The sequence below is a fragment of the Carex rostrata genome, chromosome 11 (genome assembly GCF_964058835.1).
Source record: "Carex rostrata chromosome 11, lpCarRost1.2, whole genome shotgun sequence".
Taxonomy (NCBI): Eukaryota; Viridiplantae; Streptophyta; class Magnoliopsida; order Poales; family Cyperaceae; genus Carex; species Carex rostrata.
The window spans coordinates 12980021-13000519 of record NC_135928.1 but is presented as its reverse complement, the minus strand read 5'-3'; the positions used below and the strand labels follow the sequence as shown (position 1 = coordinate 13000519).

Genomic DNA, 20499 nt, shown 5'->3' with positions numbered 1-20499 from the left:
GGGAGGCCTCTTAGCTACCCATAGCATATTAGCCAAATCCATATATATATATATATATATTGAGTAAAGTTGAGAGTCAAGTTACCCAACTATTTTAATATTCACAAAAAAAATTCAATCTAAATTTTGAACGTATGACCTCTCACACTGAAAACATTATTTCTTGTTTTAAAAAATGTTGGATTGCTTTTGGGTTGCAATTGAGTAATACGAATGTTCTTATAATTAGTTAATTACTGATAATTATAACTTTCTTATTATATATAAAAAAAATTGTCCTTCTATTGCAAATTGAAAAATTAAATAGTATAACAAAAGGGAGCCGATGCTGAAGAAACGAGAACATCACTTGAGTTGAATTATATTATTTTAATTAGGATGAGACCAGCATTTTATTTTGAATAACAACATGATAATTTCAGTTCAATTACCACATCTTTTTGGTTGCCTCATGAACCAAGCAACACTAGCTAATTCATCTCTGCCATTGCATTAATTAATATATATCTCAATTAAGCAGTAGCTGTTGTTGCCGAACATACCGGGAGATCCTTCTCCTGGTGTGGTGGCAGCCAGAGCACGGGATTTTTCTCGAAGAAGTTCACCGGTTTGAGATCAAAACTCGAGTAAACTGTCGGCATGATTGGGAAGTCCTCTTGGCATGGTACGTGATGGAATCCGAGCGTGTACCATAACACTATGTCCCTGTTTTCGATCGGTCGGTTTCTGTAATTCAGGAAAGACATTAATTAATAAAATCAATTAAGCGATTAGTATATTTATAAATGGAATGAGCTAAGGTGCTTTATAAAACATAGATTATTCGGTGCTTTATGCCATTCTGTGCCATTTTTAGGATCCAAGCAGCCTGGATGAACATGATCCCCATGATAAAATGCGATTGGAGCCCAAAAAAAAAGAAAAGAAGAAGAAGGGTAGTAATGAAAGTATACATACATACCTATCAGCCCAGACAGCGAGTGTGTCTTCTCCTTTGCTCTGATAAACAAAAAGCCCACCAGCCCATTCTTCACTCTTGTTGTATGGCGTCACCCATATCTAATTACATACCATTGATACCAACTACTCAATTAATTAATTAATTGCACTTGCACTAATATAATATATATCAATCAATTCCATTTAATTAACTCAAAATATGCATGTTACACAACACAAAAACACTCATATAATGGAATGGACTTATATAATATAACCTGATTATTTGTGAAAGCACCCCTTAGCTGTGGCGGGTCATTCGGGTCAAGCATACTGGCAGCTGTGCCAGCTGACACAACCTTGTAGCCCGTCGGGTTCCCGACCCGGGTTGTCTTTTCTGTGCTAAAAACATGATACTCCTCTGGCTTATACAATGCAAGTTGCACCTGGGCCTCCTTCTCTGTGGCCGCCACGTGACGTGTCGCCTTCAAGTAGCTGGTTCTAGGCGACTCGCCGGATGCGGTCGCCTGACGGGTAAGTTTGACTCGTGCGAACGAGTTGGCTGGCCCGTCTACATCCATGTCGAGCTTGAAGGTGATGAAGTGGTCGTGGATTACACCGATCACATTCTCTGACAAGAGGGTCCCGTGTGTGTTCTCGTCACTTGGGATGTCTTTTGTGTGCGTGTAACCGGTACCCTTCACCATTAGGATTCCACTGAGAGCCACCTGAGAATTTAATTGAATTAATTATAAAACCATTTCCCTTTCAGTGCCACATCATAATTAATTATTAAGAACTGTGACATCATCGATCTTACCTATTGCTTTTATAATTTTGCTTAGCTTAATTTGTTAATTGAAAAATTAAGATGATTCCTTGACAAGGAAATAGAGACAAAAAAAATAAAATAAAAATAATGAATCTGCCCAAGCAGATATACATCCACTAAAAAGGTGTGCGCCAAAATGCACTTTGAGTCTCTTACGTAATTTGTTAGTGACATCTCTTTTTCTTTGTAGTGACAACCATCCACCAATAATTGAAAATTTTCGCCTAATTAATAAGGATTTGAACTTTTGAGGAATCAGAATACTTCAACTTAGAATCTCTTTTCACCAAAAACAAAGGACCAATCATATATTATTATATTTATTATTTCTTAACGAAGTATGAGGAATCAAAATATTCAATACTCTAATTTGTTAGTGACATCTCTTTTTCTTAGCCGTGACAACCATCCACCAATAATTGAAAATTTTCGCGTAATTAATAAGGATTTGAACTTTTGAGAAATCAGATTACTTCAACTTAGAATCTCTTTTCACCAAAAACAAAGGACCAATCATATATTATTGAGTATGACTAGTATAACATCAGTGTCATTTCAGCCTATATAACATCAATTCCAAAATCTATCGAATCGACTTCAAATGGTGAATCCAAATCGTTCAAACCGATCAACTTCATTAGTTGTGCGTTTACATCAAAATTTATAATTTTTCGAATTTATTTAGTATAAAGTCAAGCGGTCAAATGTGTGAGTTTTTAAGTTAATTTTAATACATTCATTTTCCAACATTTTTACCGCTTGATTTGATATTAAAATAACTCGAAAATATAAAAAAAATTGTATGTAAACGCATCACTCATAAAGTAAATCGGTTTGAACGGTTTGAATTAGTCGTTTGAAGTTTATTTAATTGATTTTGAAGTTAGTGTCATATAACACCGATGTTATACTAGCCGGACTCTATATTATTATATTTATTATTTCTTGACGAAGTCTGAGGAATCAAAATATTCAATACTTTAATTTGTTAGTGACATCTCTTTTTCTTTGTAGTGACAATAGTGGTGAAAATAGAGCAGATACGGAGCGGATAATGCTGATATCATATCCGCATCCGTCAGATAATGAGCGGATATGAATACGGATACGGATAGTAAACATATATCAAAATTCAAAACCAAATCCGTCTAAAACGGATACGAAGCGGATAATTTACGGATACAGATTCGAATATGAATACAAGACAAATAATTGTCGGATAATTGAGGTATATGAACTTTTAAGATACAAATATTAATAAAAAGAATTAAATATAAATATTAATTATAATGTTGAAGAGACGGGAGATGATTTATTGATATATTATATATACAAAATAAATGAATGATACTAGAGGATAGGGGTTTGAATCCCAGCATAAGCAATTTATTTTAGCGCTGAGGGTCCTCCTAGCGGGTCCGCCTCAGCAAATGGGGTTCTTAGCGGGTCCAATCACATTCCAGATGGTTCGAATATCCGCTGTGTTTTATATTTATCATCTGTATCCGAATCCGGATATTCTGTGGATATTTAATAATTATCCAGATCCGTATCCGAAACTATCCAGATCCATTTAATTCGAATTCGGAGCGGATATGCGTCGGATAATCCGGCTCCGTTTACACCCCTAAGTGACAACCATCCACCAATAATTGAAAATTTTCGCGTAATTAATAAGGATTTGAACTTTTGACGAGACATCAGAATACTTCCAACTTAGAATCTCTTTTCACCAAAAACAAAGGACCAATCATATATTATTATATTTATTATTTCTGGACGAAGTCTGAGGAATCAAAATATTCAATGTACTTTAATTTAGAATCTCTTTCTACCAAAAACAAATTAAGGACCACTCATTAGAAGTTCCTTGTGGAAGTCTGTTTGCCAAAACTTAAATTCACAATTATGAATTATTGGTGCTCTCTTCTTAATTATTTTTCTGGGGACGATGGGGACAGACAGGAATAGAGAAATATCTCAACCACAGATAAATTATAAGTAAATATCTCATCAGTAGCTTTCTTATGATTCAACAAAGACAAAGAAAAAACTGATACTAAGACAGGCACAGATGAGGTGCATGCATGGTTGAGATCAAACCTTGATTAGGTATATATATATTACAACAAAAATTAACAATAATTAAGGAAATAAAATTAATTACCTTGATTCGAATAAGGCCATCGGTCTGAAACTCCCAGTCGACGATGTAATCGTAGTTCGCCACCGACGCTGCCATCCTCGCCACTAGTGTCACTTTTGGCCTTGCTTCTTTTATCTGCATGTACCACCCCAAAAATTATCAGTTTATTATTATTTTTTTTTTGTTCAATTGATTTTTGAGGTTACTAAATTAATCTGTAATATATAATTGAAGTAGAATTCTTTGAACCAGTCAAAGAATATAATACACAAGTAAAAAAAATATTAATGACTGCCTACTGTAAGAAATTAAAAATTTAGAGCAAAGAGGTTGGCTAATATCGATCAAATCGATTGTTTGTGAGTTCTCATGCAACTAAGTCGTTTTTTAATTTTCAAAATCCAAAAAATCGATCCAAACCATGAGATGTGAACTCTATATTAAAATGTGCTTGGAGACCAAATTTTATATTTTTTTAACTATTTATTAAGCCACTTTAAAAATCACTAATCCAATGGTGACTTAACCAAACAATAAAACCAGATTGGACCAGCGATTTTCAATATGGCTTAATAAATAGTTAAAAAATAAAAAAATGTAAAATTTGGTCTCTAAGCACATTTTAATATAGAGATCACATCTAACGGTTTGGATCGACTTTTTAAAGTTTGAAAATTGAAAAACAACTTAGTTGCACGGGACCTCAAGAACAATAAATTTAATATTAGCCAACCTGAAATACAAATATAAAGCACAAAATTAACAAGCAGTCATTCTTCCTAAAGAAAGCAGTCATAAATAATTGCAAGGAAAACCCAAAATCAATGCTCCCTTTCTTTTTCTTTTTTTGCCATGAGAAGACTGTAATCGAACTTATAATGATATTTACTTGATAGCAGAGCTATGATAATCGTAATGGCACCCGCCAAATTAAATATGCCTTTTTTGTTTCTAATATAGTTTATTTAAAATTTGGTTCATTAATGGAAAAGCCCCTACCTCCATGTCTGTTATGGGACACTCAGAGTGGCGCCATGAAATATCTCCTGAATATTTCTCGAACAAACAAATCATGTTTTCCCTTACATAAGGCTTCCCGTCTGCAGTGACGAAAACACCATCCATGTAATGTGCATTTCTTGGGCAGTCATTAAGCGGTACTAACGGCATTGCCTGTAACCCGAACCCGTATTCACCCGCATCCATGTATGTCTTAAAGTACCACGCATCGGTTGGGTCCATGTACGGTACAAATAATTCTGATACCAACCCTTTGTACATAACTTCTCTTCTCTTACCGGTTTCCGGGTCGATGATACCGACACCCGATATGATTATACCGGCCCGGGCATCTGCTTTTATGTGGAAATCCCATCCGACCCACTTTACCTGGTGGTCTTCTGAGACTGTGAAACTGGGACCAGCAGGCTGTTCTATTGAAATGGGGTTTGGTGGTTTTAGCCAGGCCGGTTGGTTATTTTTCGTTACAGTGTACCTGTAATCTGTGTTTGTTGAACTTGGAATCGGGATACCTGCCAAAAGTTTTTTTAATATTTAAATATAAAATTAAGATATAAAAATTTGTTAAGTGGGATGAGCAAAATGTCGATTTTTTTTTAACTATAATCAAATTTAAATATTTTAACGAAACAATTACATTGAATTTTATTTTTATAAAAAACAACTCTAGTAAATAATAAACATAGTAAATATGCACAGTAAGCATGCGCAGTAAGTATAAGCATAGTTAAGTAGGTGAAGCTGTTTTTATAATTTTGTTGAAATATGTAAATTTGACATATTTAATAAAAATCTCAAAATATCTATTATAATTCGAATACGACAAAAAGGATAAGAATGAAGGGTTATTTGGTAAACTTGTAAAAGAAAAGATCATAGAAGGAGATGATCAGATAAGAGCATGTGTTTGACTGTTTGTGCCATTGTTGTCGGTATAAGGTTAATTAAAAAGGAGAATTCTCTTTTGCAATAGCATGGTACACAAAATTGATGTGATAATTTGAACTCACCATTGCCCTTGTCCGTGATCTCTACGACTTCTTTAGTATCCATGTCTAGTAAAACAGTTAAGCCTTCAATAGGTCTCATGTAGAAATTTGCGGTACCTTCGGCCGAGTAACACTGTATGTTTATCAGCCTCCTCCCTTCCTCTCTCTGTCCGAACCAACCGAGAGAGATGGGCAAGCAGGCCAAGTCTGACATACGGACCCCACGTGCAGTGATAGTCTCATTAAACGCCTTGTCAGACATTGGTGCCCATGGGGCGCTCATCATGTCTTCTATGGTCATTGTGGGATAACCTGAATCAGGTACCGGCAACTGTACTACTTCCTTAGTCGAGAGATCAATGGATAAGACGTAAGCTTTGTTCTTATACCGAGTCACTGCTATGGCTTTTCGGGTAGGCAAGGTGTTGCCAGGTTTCCATGAGCGTACGACTGGCTTATCAGGTTCATCTAGAGAGAGAGAATGAATAGCTAGAGAAGAAGGTGAGGAAGAGAATGGTGAGTAAGAGAGGAGAATAGACCGAGCGAGGTTAATCTCTTGGATGGTTAATGGATCAAACGGATGGGTTGCGATGTCGGATTCATGGTTTCGTGTTGTATGTTTGGCGGTTGTGATTGAGGGGCCATGGAAGGGGAATGGAGAGGAACGGGAGAAGGAGGGACTTGAGGGGAAGTGGAGAGAGAAATGGGTGAATAGGAGGAGGAGAAAAGCGCCAGCAGCGAGGAAGAAGAATCGGTTAAGAGAAGAGTAATCCATCTTTGTTTGTGCGTATGTGTCACAAACTCACAGTGAGTGAGTGAGTCTGTTACGTAGGAGAGGGGGTTTGAAGGAGAAATGGAGCAGTTGAGGTTGAGGAGGTGATAGAGCTGAAAGAGGAGGATAGAGATGGACACTTGGAATCCATTAGGATATTCTTTTCTAAGGGGTTGATATTGACTTTTTTTTTTTTTGAAAACCGGACAGTAGCTATCAGGTGAGGGGTGATATTGACTTGGATGCTTGTGTAGAGCGGGAAAAATGGCACGGCGGAGTCGGCTCTGTCACGGAACGGAACGATACGGTTACGGTACTGAATGGTACGGCACATGTAACTGTTCTGTACTACGACTCACGTGTTCCGTGCCGTGATCAACTTTTCAAATTTTTTTTTTTTTTTTTAAAAAAGAGGCAAAAGCCCATTTCCCATTTTGATACAACACGGCACGTCACACGAAAGATCCGATCATGGCACAACATGTAATCACGCGAATCACATGTAATTAGAACCGTTAGGTCTTTAATCAAATGATGAATATTGAATAAATTAACTTAAATTATGAAAAAAAAATAGTTAAATGTGAGAAACGTAACCAGTTACGTTTGAATACGTTATGCAAATAATCATGATACGCGAGTCACGATGTGACCACCTCTCAATATTTTGATCATAGCACGACATGACACATATGATGGCACGTCACGTTAAGTTTTTTTCCACTCTACTTGTGTGGCATTTGTTGTGGATGTGTTTGTACTTTTATGTTAGGTTAGCAAATTCGAAATGGTTGTGTCTTCAGTGTTAATCTGAAGCAAAGTATACTCCAAGAAGATGCAGCGAGTGGCACGTGCAGACAACTTTTCAACTTTATGGCGCTGGAACACTCTATTCTCTTTCAAATTATATTTCGCTTTGATTGAGTTTTTTTGCTATTTCTTTCCCGATTTCTCATCTCTACTATATTTCAATGTGGATTGTGGATAGTTAGCGGCCCCAACGTATGAGAAATGTTTTCCAACACCAGAGTTTGTTTGGAATTTTGTTGATATTTATTTGATTATATTGATATAACTAGTTATTAAAAGTTCCTTAAATTTGTTGTTAAGAAATTAATTATAATGTTTTAAATTAAAAATATCGAATAGACACTAGTGAAAAAACTGGAATTAGGATCGGTTATTTACGCACATTAGGATCAGAATTTAACCGATTCTGATCCGGACGATACTAATACGAAACTAATCTGGATTGGTTAAGCAACCGATTCTAAAAGTTTGAATTATGATCGGTTGTTTCAAATAACCGATCCTAATTAGCACTATTAGGATCGGTTATTTTAAACAACCAATCCTAATGGGTGTTAATCTGGATCGATTGTTTAAAATAACCGATCCTAATAGTGCTAATTAGAATCGGTTATTTTAAACAACCGATCCTAATAAAAGAAATCAATATTTTTTTATTTTTAAAATTCTTAATTTGAAATAAAAGAAATCAATATTTTTTATTTTTAAAATGTTTATGTATTTTTTTAAAATTAGCGGCTTAAACGCATACTAACAATAAAAAACAATTACAATACGTTAATTAACCCCTCTATTCTAATCTAATTTTTATGTGTTAAGTTTACCATCTTTAATTTACGTTGATTATTTTACACATGTTTATAATTTGGTATGCTCGACTCCTTATTTGTAGCATATATTTGATTATCTAGTTAACACTATAACTTACATATCTCTGTATGTAACATTTCGTAAAATATAGATTATTTTTCTATTGAAATCTGAGTCTCAAGAATGCAGATTTTATTACTATTTGTTATATTTGATAAATTGTGGACTAAACTGAAAAGTCTCAATATCTAATTAATATAATTCTTAGTTTCTATGATTGATAATCGTCACTGAGTAAATGGAAATAGAGAGGCTCCAGTAAGAAAATATGTTCAACCTATTTTAGTCACAATTAAATATTGCACCTCTTGGTTAATGATAACTGAAAATTAGTAATGCATCTTTTCGTCATAATTCTTATATAACCGTTTCAAATTAAATTATATATTCTCTGTCCATTAATTTAGAAATAAATATAGACCAATAATCTCTCTCTCTCTCTCTCTCTCTAAAAAGAAAACTGCACCCCTGCCCTTCTCTCCATCAACCGTAATTCCCCTCTATCCTCTCTTTACTTCACAACTATCAAAGAGACCCCAAACCGCACCAAATGGAAAAATGAAAGTAGTCTTATGATGCTGGAGAATTTCTGCACTTAAGGTAATTAACTCGAATCATATTATTTCATTATAAATTGATGGTTGAATAAATTGAATTAATCAATATGATAAATGAATCCATGTCGATGTTAAGTCAATTTTGTTCCTAGATAATTTAAACTATTGAGGAGTAGTCTTTTAATTATATTAAAAACTTAAAACTATCTTTTGATATTATTGAAAAATACAATACTTTATTAAATGAATTTCATTAATAATTTAAGATACGTTGATTCGATCTATTTTGTAAGAATAAAATTGTGTTCTTAAATTGTATGTTGGTAAGAATTTCTCTGACTATTATAATATGAAAGGTTATTTATTATTATAAAATCTGAAAAATCTAATCTATTATAAATTGTTTTCTTAAGAATAAAAATATCTGGAAACTTCCTTATTTAATAATAAGTATTTCTTTCAGTTTGTTTGTTTTTTTTAAATCGAGAACTTCAGTTTGCTAATAAGAATTCTTCAATTATATTAAAAAGATTTAATATAATTAAGTAACACAAGTATTTTACTATCGATTAATTAAAGTTAGTAATTGAAAAACTTAGGTTCAAATATAGAGATTACGGATTTTGATGAACGTGAGGAGTACGCTCCAAAAACCTACGAAATTTCAGGTACGGGTTTCCTGGACATTGTCAAATTGTTACTTATTGTTTTGTTTGCATTTATTTAATTATGGAATTATGCATGTTGAATCGAACGATCCTTTTTGTTTTGTTTAGAATACTAGGATAAGATTATTCGATTAATCAACAGATTTTTAAGATGTGTAGTGTAGAGTATGATATTTGTGTGATTAAACGAAATAAACGTGGAAAGTAACGGATAAGTTAAAGGAAAAGGGGCCAATATGCGTTGAACGCATGTTGGAATGTATACATTGGGTCTAGTGTCCGACTGGACCCCTCGTTAACGTGGCGTTAGTTGGACTTTCTGTCACGGGTCAATATCTTGCGGTGGTTCGAGTCCCCGTTGAGTGAGACAGTTGAACTAGTGGTGGTTCGAGTCCCCCTAGTGAGACGCCAATAGCTGGGGTGGTTCAAGTCCCCTTGGTGAGGTAAAGAAGATCTAGCGGTGGTTCGAGTCCCCGTCTAGTGACATGGCCAAGATCTAGTGGGGTTTGAGTCCCCCTGGTGAGGCAGTTAAAAACTTGAAAGATAACTTAAGAAGTGTGTGTGTGTGTGTGCCCCCGCGTGTGTTTGTTTCAAATATTCATTAGTAAGATCGCATGTAAGGATATAATTTTAATATCATGTTTGTGTTAATAAGTGAATTTGACAAATTCCGGGACTGGAACTGAATCCCGTACTGAGAGACTGTTCAATCTCTCATCCGTTCCACTTTTATGTGGGTTCCAGGAAATCATGAGGCCGACATGAAGCACGAATAGGAGAGATGCGGATCAGGAGGCAAACGAGCAGATGGCTCAAATATCTTTTTATTTTCTTTTAGTTAAACTTTAATTCTCTCTATTTAAAAGTAGATACATTGACTGACATGGCAATTATCGGATTGTTTGCCATGTTTGTCTTGATCTCATGTTGAATATGTGTTATGTACTCAAATTAATTGTGGTATTTGAAGATTGTTTGACTTTTAAATGTTGCATGAGTATTTATTATTGATAATGTATGTGATATGCTTATGCCTTACGTGTAAATACGTGACGGGTTGTCCCGGGGTGTGACACTGTAGTACGACAACTTCAAATGAAAAAGTTGCTAGTTTGATTTAAATATTATTACCAATATAGTTCTTGTGAGTTGTGACAACCTTGCTGAAAGTATGATCAACAAACGATGGTAATAAATATACATTTGTTGTAAAAATAGCTTTATATGTTTGATTTTATGCGTCAAATTTGATCATATAAAATCCCGTGTTATTAAAATGAAAAATTTGTCACTTGATTTACAAATTGTGATATTAAACAATTTAAAAAAAAAAGTGATTTTCAATATGTATGCCGTTGGCATTTTCTGTTTTGCACAACACTTAATCATATACAGTCATACATATAATCAATGCGAATGTATATTCTAAAAGCTTTAAAACTCACAAACTAAATAAAATTTATGAAAATGCCTCAATATACCCTTAAGGGCTTTCCGAAAGTATTTTAGCAAATTCTCGTAAGATTATATTTGTTATGCAAAGTATATTTTTGTTTGGTTTCATGCTAAAGGAAAATTTAATCATTTTAAATTTTGTCATTTTAAAAAAAAAAATGTTTGGGACATTCTGGGTGCAAAGTATATTTTTGTTTGGTTTCATGCTAAAGGAAAATTTAAATTCCACCTGAATCGTTACCATTGATTTCTTAGATGAAAAGATCCAGACATCAGTCAGAAAGAACAAAAAAAATAACGGGTCAATGTGGGGCCACATCACAAACATTCATGCGTCGTATGATTCGTATCTAGACAACAACAACCTTCCACACAACTGGTCTTGAGATATATCAAAATCAAGATGTGTCAAAGTCAAGAAATAACAGATGTATTTGAAAATGAAAAATGAAGTAAATGAAGAAATAACAAATGTGTTTGAAAATAAAAATGAGGTAAATGAAGAAATAACAAATATTCTTGAAAATGAGACAAATGAAAATAGTGAAAAATTAATCATATATCTAAGTGCTTAGATTCTTCGTTATCTGTAAATATATATGATTATAGAGTGTGGGACGGATTAGATTCAAAACTGAGAAATTTGCTTGTTGGAAATGATCCTATTAGAGATTCTAATATTAATCATTTACTCATTGTATATGTTTTATTTTGAGAGGTATTGATTTTATGTCCTCCCTATTTTATACGGCCTATTGACATATTAATAATAAAAAAAATTGTTTATATTAAAATCTCAAACTTTTCTCTCATCCCGAACTCCAAAATCTTCAGGATCGGCCCTGACTAGACCCATATTTTTCTTCAAAAAGTATCCTAATTCACTCTAATTAACCACGAGATACAACTTAGCATGCACTTCAACAATCTTCGCTGAGTTGTAATAACGATCAATTTAGAAGTTTGGTCAAGCTGGGTCCCTTGCGTCAGAGGCTAATTTTCTCTTAATGTGCTGCACGCATCCCTTGCACGAAGCCCATCTCTTCCTCTTCTTTTCAATTTTTCCCTTGCCCAAGTCAAAATTGGAGGTGTACAGAACGGATCCTTCTTTTCTATTTTTCTAGCGATGAAAGGAAGGGACGATACAAATACGATAGACAGAAGGAAATATTAAATGGACATATTCATTTACAATTAGAGGGGTATAATGGCAATTTAAAATTTTAAAATAATTAATTAAAAGAAAAATAAATAAATGAGGATAGGAGAAAAAATTTAAAATTTGTATGGAGATATTAGATATTATAGTATTTTAATGGAGAAATTGGCTATTTCAAGTATTTAGATAAATACACCAGAAAAATTTCCTATTTATTTATACGGGGAACGAGGTGGTGAATCTCGAGACGCAATTGTGTATCTAAATGGATTAATTTATCTATGAAGATTCCAGTCCCTAACCTGCCCCACTAAATTTTTGTTTTGTATACTAATTTGGTTGGAACGTACACTTGACAAATTAACAAAGTTTAAAAAGTACAGTATTGCTCTTCAATCAATCAGAATGCTCATATATATATAGTCACCCAATGGGAATGCATCTTACGAGGTAGCAGAATTTTTTTAGTTTCAATTCGGACAGTCCGAATAAAATTTGAGCTAATTCATCCAAACCTATAACATACAGATCGCTTTAAAATCCATGCTAGTATATATATATATATATATATGAGTTAGACTAATATGACATTGGTGTTATTTGAAACTAAATAACACCACATCTTAAACTCTTAAATCTGCTTTAAGATTCGTACAAAATAAAGTGCTTGAACAGTAAAAACGAATATTACGAATCTTAAAGCAGATCTAAGAATTTAAGATGTGGTGTTATTTAGTTTCAAATAACACCAATGTCATATTAGCCTAACTCTATATATATATATATGAGCTATCCTATATTGCAATGTATTGACTCCTCTGTGCATTGCAATCTAAATCGTTGGTTTTGTTTAAAGAAACGTGCAGATCTGATCAGTTCAAAAATTTCGGAACAGGAGGTCTCCAGTCTTGCTTAATTAGAAAGTTTCTGGACCGAACCTCTCCAGTCTTTCTCTCTCTCGCTCTCAAACATTTCCAATCTCCTTCTAAAGAAAAGAAGAAGAAACAAAACTGCTGCCTAACACTCCTCCAACGACTGCACCTCTTGACCCCCGGCCCCCCCATTGGCCTCCGCCTGAGCGGCTCCGCCAATGCCTGAACCTTAAATCACCAAGGTCTCTCCCCGCCCTCTCCTCTCTCTCCCCGCAATGCATGAACCATAAATCTCTGCTGCTCGCTCTTGCCTCTCACCCTTCTCGCTTGTCACTTTCCTCACTTGGTTTGACTTCTGATTATTCTTGGTTCACCTCTCTTTTTCCCTTATTTTTGTTTTTGATTCAAAACCCTATTATAAACCTTTTTGGTATGCCCAAATAGCACTGATTTGTAACCAAAATAGCAATGAAATTTAATTTCTGTGAAATAGCACTGATTTGTAGCCAAAATAGCAGTGAAATTTAATTTATGTGAAATAGAACTGATTTAGCCAAAAGAAGCAGTAGGATGTGAACATCCATCATTTCTGTTAACCTTCTTGGTATTCAGGTTTTGGATTGAACAGAGCAAAAGAAGCAATGTGGACCCATTTATGAAGTATCATGTAACAAATAAGCATTTTTGTTATATTATAGATCACTTGTTCCGTAAGCTACGTAGTAGGATGTGAACATTTCGAATAGTTTATTTGCACTTCTTAATTGAATGTTCAATTTGAGATAATAGTTGTTGTATTACTGTTGTGATGCTCAATGTAACATAGTCAAGTGAGGAAAATCTTACAAAAATGCCCTTTCATAACCATTTCTGATTGAGGCACAATTAATTAGAAATATTTCTATTCACCTTTTTGGTAATTATTGTTTTTGTAAACTCCAAGTTACATGCTATACTGTTTTGCAGCAATTACTGTTTTTGTAAATATGAATATTAAATAAGTACTATAACTATGTTATTCTTTTCTTTAGAGCAAAGGAGGCAAAGATGAGTAGTTATCATGACATAAGTGTTGTTAACTTGAATTTTCTTTACAAAGACTGACTTGGCAATCCCAGTGTTTCAAGATGAAGGGAAGCTTATGAGAACATCTTGTCATTTATTTTGTACAAAAAATTGTAAATTACTTTATGCAATGGTTATACATACAATTTGGAGCAAAGATGAAACAAGTGCTTTTGACAAGTTTCTAACTGTATCCTCTATTTATTTAACTCGCATGGTGGATGAACTTATTAATTGTATAAATTTATTCTCTTGGTACTTTCAATTGAGTAATATAACTTTCTTATTTTATTCAAATTTGTCTGTTTTTCATCAATTACAATAATGAGAAGTTATTTTTGTGTGAGAAATGTGCGTTGCATTCTCATTGATGCACAACCCTTTGTATGCTGTTCAAAACATATATGTTTTTCATCAATTACAAGTAATGAACTATTTGTTTCTCATGTTTTTTTTTTGCATGAATATGTTTGCTTGATGTAATTTGCAATTTTTTTCTCCCTAGATATGCAATTTCGTATTTTTTTTTGGTTTGCTTTTGCTTAACTTCTAAAGTCTCAAAAAAGTTTACTTTGATTGCACAACAATAACCAATTTGTGAGGCATGAACTTGTAGCAAATGATGATGGTTGTCAAATGGATAATCCAATCATTTGATTTTTAAGTTACATTCATCATAATATATTCCAATTATTATGGTACCAAGTACCAACATAATACATGCAACTTATGAGAAAAAAGCCACTGATATATAATTCATTCGAACCCACTAAAACTTGCATACAAATCAACAACTATGATAAAAAATAATAATATGATTTTAGCAATTCCAAGACACATGTACAAAAAACAAAAAGAAATTCAAATTACCCCTTCTCAAAACATAACATAATTTTTCACATAAAATTGCTAGATTTTACATCTTATAAAGAAAAATAAAATTGCTAGATTTTACATCTTATAAAGAAAAATAAAATTGCTAATTGAGTTCGGGTCTTCTTTAGCAGCTTTCTTCTTTAGAAACTTCCATCGACAAATTCTAAAGAAATGTAATAGAAACAATGTCAACAAAGTAGACTTAAAAAATGCAGCCTACTCTTCTTTGGACATGAACTGGTACCAACCACTGACAAACAACTTATTCAAAGTCCATTTCTCTACAATAAGGTGTTGTTTTCTAATTTTGTACCAACCTGGTACCAACTGAACAAGCATTGGTACCAACCTCGTTTGAATAAGCACTAGGGTTTACCAATATGTACAAAACATATTATACATCTTATTCAAAGCCCACTGAACAAGTACTGGTACCAACCTCGTTTGACCAAGCACTAGGGTTTACTAATTTGTATTAAGCCATAAATCAAAGAAAAAATAGAAAATAAAAAACTAGAGTTTTCATACCAAACATTTAATAAAAAAAAATTAAACTATGGATCATCAATTTTCAGCTTGGAACCAAACATTACCAAAAAAATTGACAAACATTTCAGCTATTAATCAAAGAAAAAAAATTACCAATTTGAAAAACTAGGGTTTTCATATCTAAAATTAACGAGCTTTAAAGGAATGAAGAGGTTGGAGGAATGAGGCGCGAGGGGGAAGGGGGCATGAGGGGTTGGAGGCGAGAGATGCTCAGGTAGGACAGGCTGGAAGCAAGGCGCGATAGGGGCTGTGAGAGAGTGACGTTGGGTGTGAGAGATGTGCGCGAGATGATCCGCGGAGGAGGGATGACACAGGGATTGGCGGAGGAGTGGCTGCACGGGATTGGAGATTTAGGTTTTCTATTTTTTTTTTCTTTCCACAGAGGAGATCGAAAATGTTTGAGGGCGAGAGAGAGAAAGACTGGAGACCAAATTTGGAATTTGGTCTATACTAAAATTTGGTCTCCAGGCAAAGACTAGAGGCCTCCTGTTACGAATTTTTTGAACTGATCTGATCATAGATCTGCACGTTTCTTTAAACGAAACCAACGATTTAGATTGCAATGCACAGAGGAGTCAATACATTGCAATGTAGGATAGCCCATCTCTCTCTCTCTCTCTATATATATATAGAGAGAGAGATGGGCTATGGTGCATTGCAATGCATATGCACCCTTGTGTTGGTGTTTTGTCGGTTCAAACCCCTTAATTTAGCTTAAGCTGCGGAAAGAGTAAATTTTTTTTTTTACATCTAACTTAAGCTACGGATTAAATGAATCAAGAAGATCCGTTTAATCCTATTTACAGATCTACTCCATAATTGATTTTCTAAAGCTTTAATATATTTACCAATTAAATAGATTAATATAACAATTTATACCTTGTTTCCAAATCACAGTTGGAATGCAGACCGAGCGAGAAGAGCTACACCAGGGGAATGATTCTCCACGGAGCACCAAACGTATGGTGCCTCTATAGGTTATCCACTAGGACTAACCATAGAGCGGTTTATTTCTTTTGCCAAGAATACTATAAACTGTGGTTTTCTGCAAAAATACTATTCACAGGGAAAAGACGAAAACCCGTAAACACGAATTTTCGGTTACTCAGTTTCACAAATAAGCAAAACTGAAATACCGTGAAATTCGGGAAAACACTATTCACCGATCCTGTAAATTTACTAATCAACAACCCGCAAGATTATACGTCAACTACGTATAACTTTCTTTTCTCAACCGAAACACTATTTGGGAGAGAAATCGAAAAAAAGAAAAAATACCGATTTGTTTCGACACGAAACGATACGAGTGAATTAGTATTTTATTCTCTTCATGCACCCCTCTATTTATAGCCTCTAAAATGGTGTGAAAAGACCAAAATACCCCTATGACAAGGCATGTCACCTAGGGGGGTGAGGTGTTATGTGGATAGGATCGATGACATGTCATGCAGATAAGGACGAATTTGAAAAGACCCGAATGCCCTTGGCCCGAATACAAATAATATTTGTATAATTATTCTGAACAATTACATCTGTTGCGGTTGTTGATTTCGGTAATTTATACAACGTGTCATTCACATTTATAAATTAACCGGTTAACTTTTATAGAACGTGTCACACACGTTTATAAATTAACCAATGCTTTTGCTTGTTATTTTTACATAACATTTATAATTTAATTATATCACGTATAATTAATTATAACCATCTTACTACTGATCATAACCAATTTATAATCAATCACAATAAGATTCTCCGATTAGCTCCTATATGGTGTGACCTAATAGGATATGTGTTATGTTGGTAAATAGAGTTAAAACCGTTTTAACTTCTATAATCATGAGAGGCATCTGGAAAAATGCATCATGACCATCCAATTACACAGATGATGCTGTACAGTACAATATCACGATCCAGTAAACAATTTACTTGTGTCAGTTCTTTTGTCTCATAGCTATTAGATTAGTTTCAAGGTAGATGTGTGTCATCCTTGCAAACTTAATCTTTTCTTGATCTTGAGCAGATTATCAAATATAATTACTCTTGTAATTATATTGCTAGCAGATAATCTTACTCTATCAAGGGGCCCAGTGATGCTATATCTCGTATAGAGATACGAGGGACAATAGTACTTTTTGTAAACCATCACTACCTCAACTAAGCCATGTATACCGAAGAGCTACCGTTATAACTGCATTTTACTGACAGCGTTTGATAACAATCACACATATACATTTCTTAGTAGGAAAGATGAATACCTCATACTTTAGAACTTAACACTGAATGAAAACATTAATGACACAAACACAATTCTATTTAATGTTTCATTCGGGGTCTGTCAAATACCATGTTCTTAAAACATGTATCTATGTGATTAAAATGACATCTCGTGTCAGGTGGTTTGTAAAACTTAACCATCTTTTAATCCACATACTAACCTTATCGCGGTAATTAGTGTTCCTGCTAATTACCTTGGTCAGTGACTTTTTAAGAGTATATACCATCTATATTATGGAGTTTCACAATTTCAGTCATGAACTCGAAATGATCCATAAATTCAATAATACTCAAGGCAAAAAAATGATATATAAATAAACATTCAATTCATGAACAAAGATTTATGATAAATTATCGTATTATTGACTTCTAAATTATTACAAACTAACACCTTGTGCATTGGACCATAAATCATCGATTCAAAGTCCAAATGACCGATCCAAGCCGTTCATCTTGTTCTCCATATTAATATGTGCTTGGAGACCAAATTTTATATTTTTTGGAATTTTTTTACTATATTTTTAGATTTATTGAAAATCTGAAAATCCGGATGAACAGTAAAAACAGTAAAAATTTCTGGACCACCGGATCAGCGATTTTTAAAGTGGCTTAATAAATAGTAAAAAAATTCCAAAAAATGTAAAATTTGGTCTCCAAGCACATATTAATATGGAGAACAAGATGAACGATTTGAATCGGTCATTTGAACTTTGAATCAGTGATTTTATGGTCCAATGCACATGGGTGCCTATGCATTGCAATGCACCATAGCCCATCTCTCTCTCTCTCTCTCTCTATATATATATATATAGAGTAAGGCTGCTCTACTTTGCAAAGCAAACAACCACATCTGCTTTTCATTATCATCCCTTAGATTGCCTTCTTGATTCGTGAAAAACCCATCTGATATGATCTGAAATTTGCGCTGAAAAAACGAATGGATTCCTCCAGTTAAAGTTTGAAACACATTTTTTCTTCTTCCCGACTCCTACCTCCCTCTCTCTCTCTCTCTCTCTCTCTCTCTCGCGATTCACTTCCAACAGCTCCGATTCACTCCCAGCGGCGCGCCATTATATGCCACTGGTGACCACTCCCAGCGCCGATTATATTCTCTCTCTCGCGCGCGATTCACTCCCAGCGGCGACTTAGGGTTTGGCACAGCTGCAACTTCGGCGACTCCATTGCAGAGAACGCTTTGAGAACTCTTCTTTGTTAGTCAGCGCCACCTCTCCTTGGTTAGTCAGCGCCACATATTAATCTTTGAACTACAGCTGTACCAAAGCGGTACCAATTACCTCTAAAAAAATGTCATTTTTCAATTTGACAAATCTTTGAAGCCATATGATTGTATCTAGCTGTTAACTAGTACTGATCGCATATTTTATGGTTTGTTGCATTCATAATCAAGGAGAATATTGTGCATGTGTAGTTATGCTCTATTATGCATGTGTTAGTAGAAATTGGCTTTTCAATTAAAATTCCCCTTAATTGTTTAAACAAAAGATCCCTAACAGTAAAACATGTATTCTTTTTGTCTATTAAGACATTATTTGATCTCCAAAACATGATTTTTCTTAATTTTGTTTGTGCAGGCAAAATGAGTAGTCAAAATAGTCGTTCGTCGTCAAATCCTTCTTGCAAGAGATGTGATAAGCCTACGGTTGTGAAGTTTGCATGGACCCCGGAGAACTATGGAAGACAATTTTATAGTTGTCGAAATTGCAATATGTGGAATGGTTGGTGCGACATCACTACTAATTTCAATAGCAAATCTCAGATGCAAGATTACAAAAAAGGTTCAAGAGATATATTTGAAGCAGAAATCATTTCGATACTCAAGAAATTACTAGCCGTATTAATTATACTTTGTGTATTGATGTGTGTATTGATGTGTGTATTGATGTGTGTACTTTGTGTGTTAATTGTAGTTGTTAATTAATGTAGTTTTGTAATTGGTAATTGTTGCACCTTATATATATGAGGAGAGATCAAGTTACAACAATTTTTGAGTTACAACAAGTTACAACAATTTTTGAGTTACAACAAGTTACAACAATTTTTGAGTTACAACAAGTTACAACAATTTTTGAGTTACAACAAGTTACAACAATTTTTGAGTTACAACAAGTTACAACAATTTTTGAGTTACAACAAGTTACAACAACCATTTTCTACATTTTCAAAGTCCAAATCATTGATTCAAATCGTTAGATGTGAATCTCTACAATAAAATGTGCTTGGAGACCAAATTTTACATTTTTTGGAATTTTTTTACTATTTATTAAGATGGGTACAAAATTCAATGGTTTGAATTTGACTAATTTTTGTACCCATCTTAATAAATAGTAAAAAAATTCCAAAAAATGTAAAATTTGGTCTCCAAGCACATTTTATTATAGAGATCACATCTAATGGTTTGGATCGACGATTTGGACTTTGAAAATGTAGAAAATGATTGTTGTAACTTGTTGTAACTCAAAAATTGTTGTAACTTGATCCCTCCTCTATATATATATATATATATATGGAGGAGGGTTCAAATGCACCCAAATTTTTATGCACCCAAATGCACCCTATCTTTCAAATCTGTTTTCTCCGTTTTCAAAGTCCGAATAGTCAATCCGAACCGTTAGATGCGATCTA

At 34.0% G+C, this 20499-nt stretch overlaps 2 protein-coding genes across 2 annotated transcripts in view; both read right to left on the bottom strand.

Moving 5' to 3' along the window:
* Positions 1-20499, bottom strand: part of LOC144561482 (uncharacterized) — a 33654-nt gene that overhangs the window by 9101 nt on the left and 4054 nt on the right. The window lies entirely within an intron of this gene.
* Positions 330-6843, bottom strand: LOC144561480 (Copper amine oxidase family protein). Its single transcript, XM_078310444.1, has 6 exons — positions 5948-6843; positions 4917-5449; positions 3939-4052; positions 1218-1667; positions 962-1059; positions 330-726 (listed from the first exon to the last, which is right to left on the bottom strand). Exons 1-6 carry the CDS (start codon positions 6699-6701, stop codon positions 513-515), a joined length of 2163 nt encoding a protein of 720 aa, XP_078166570.1. The 5' UTR covers positions 6702-6843; the 3' UTR covers positions 330-512.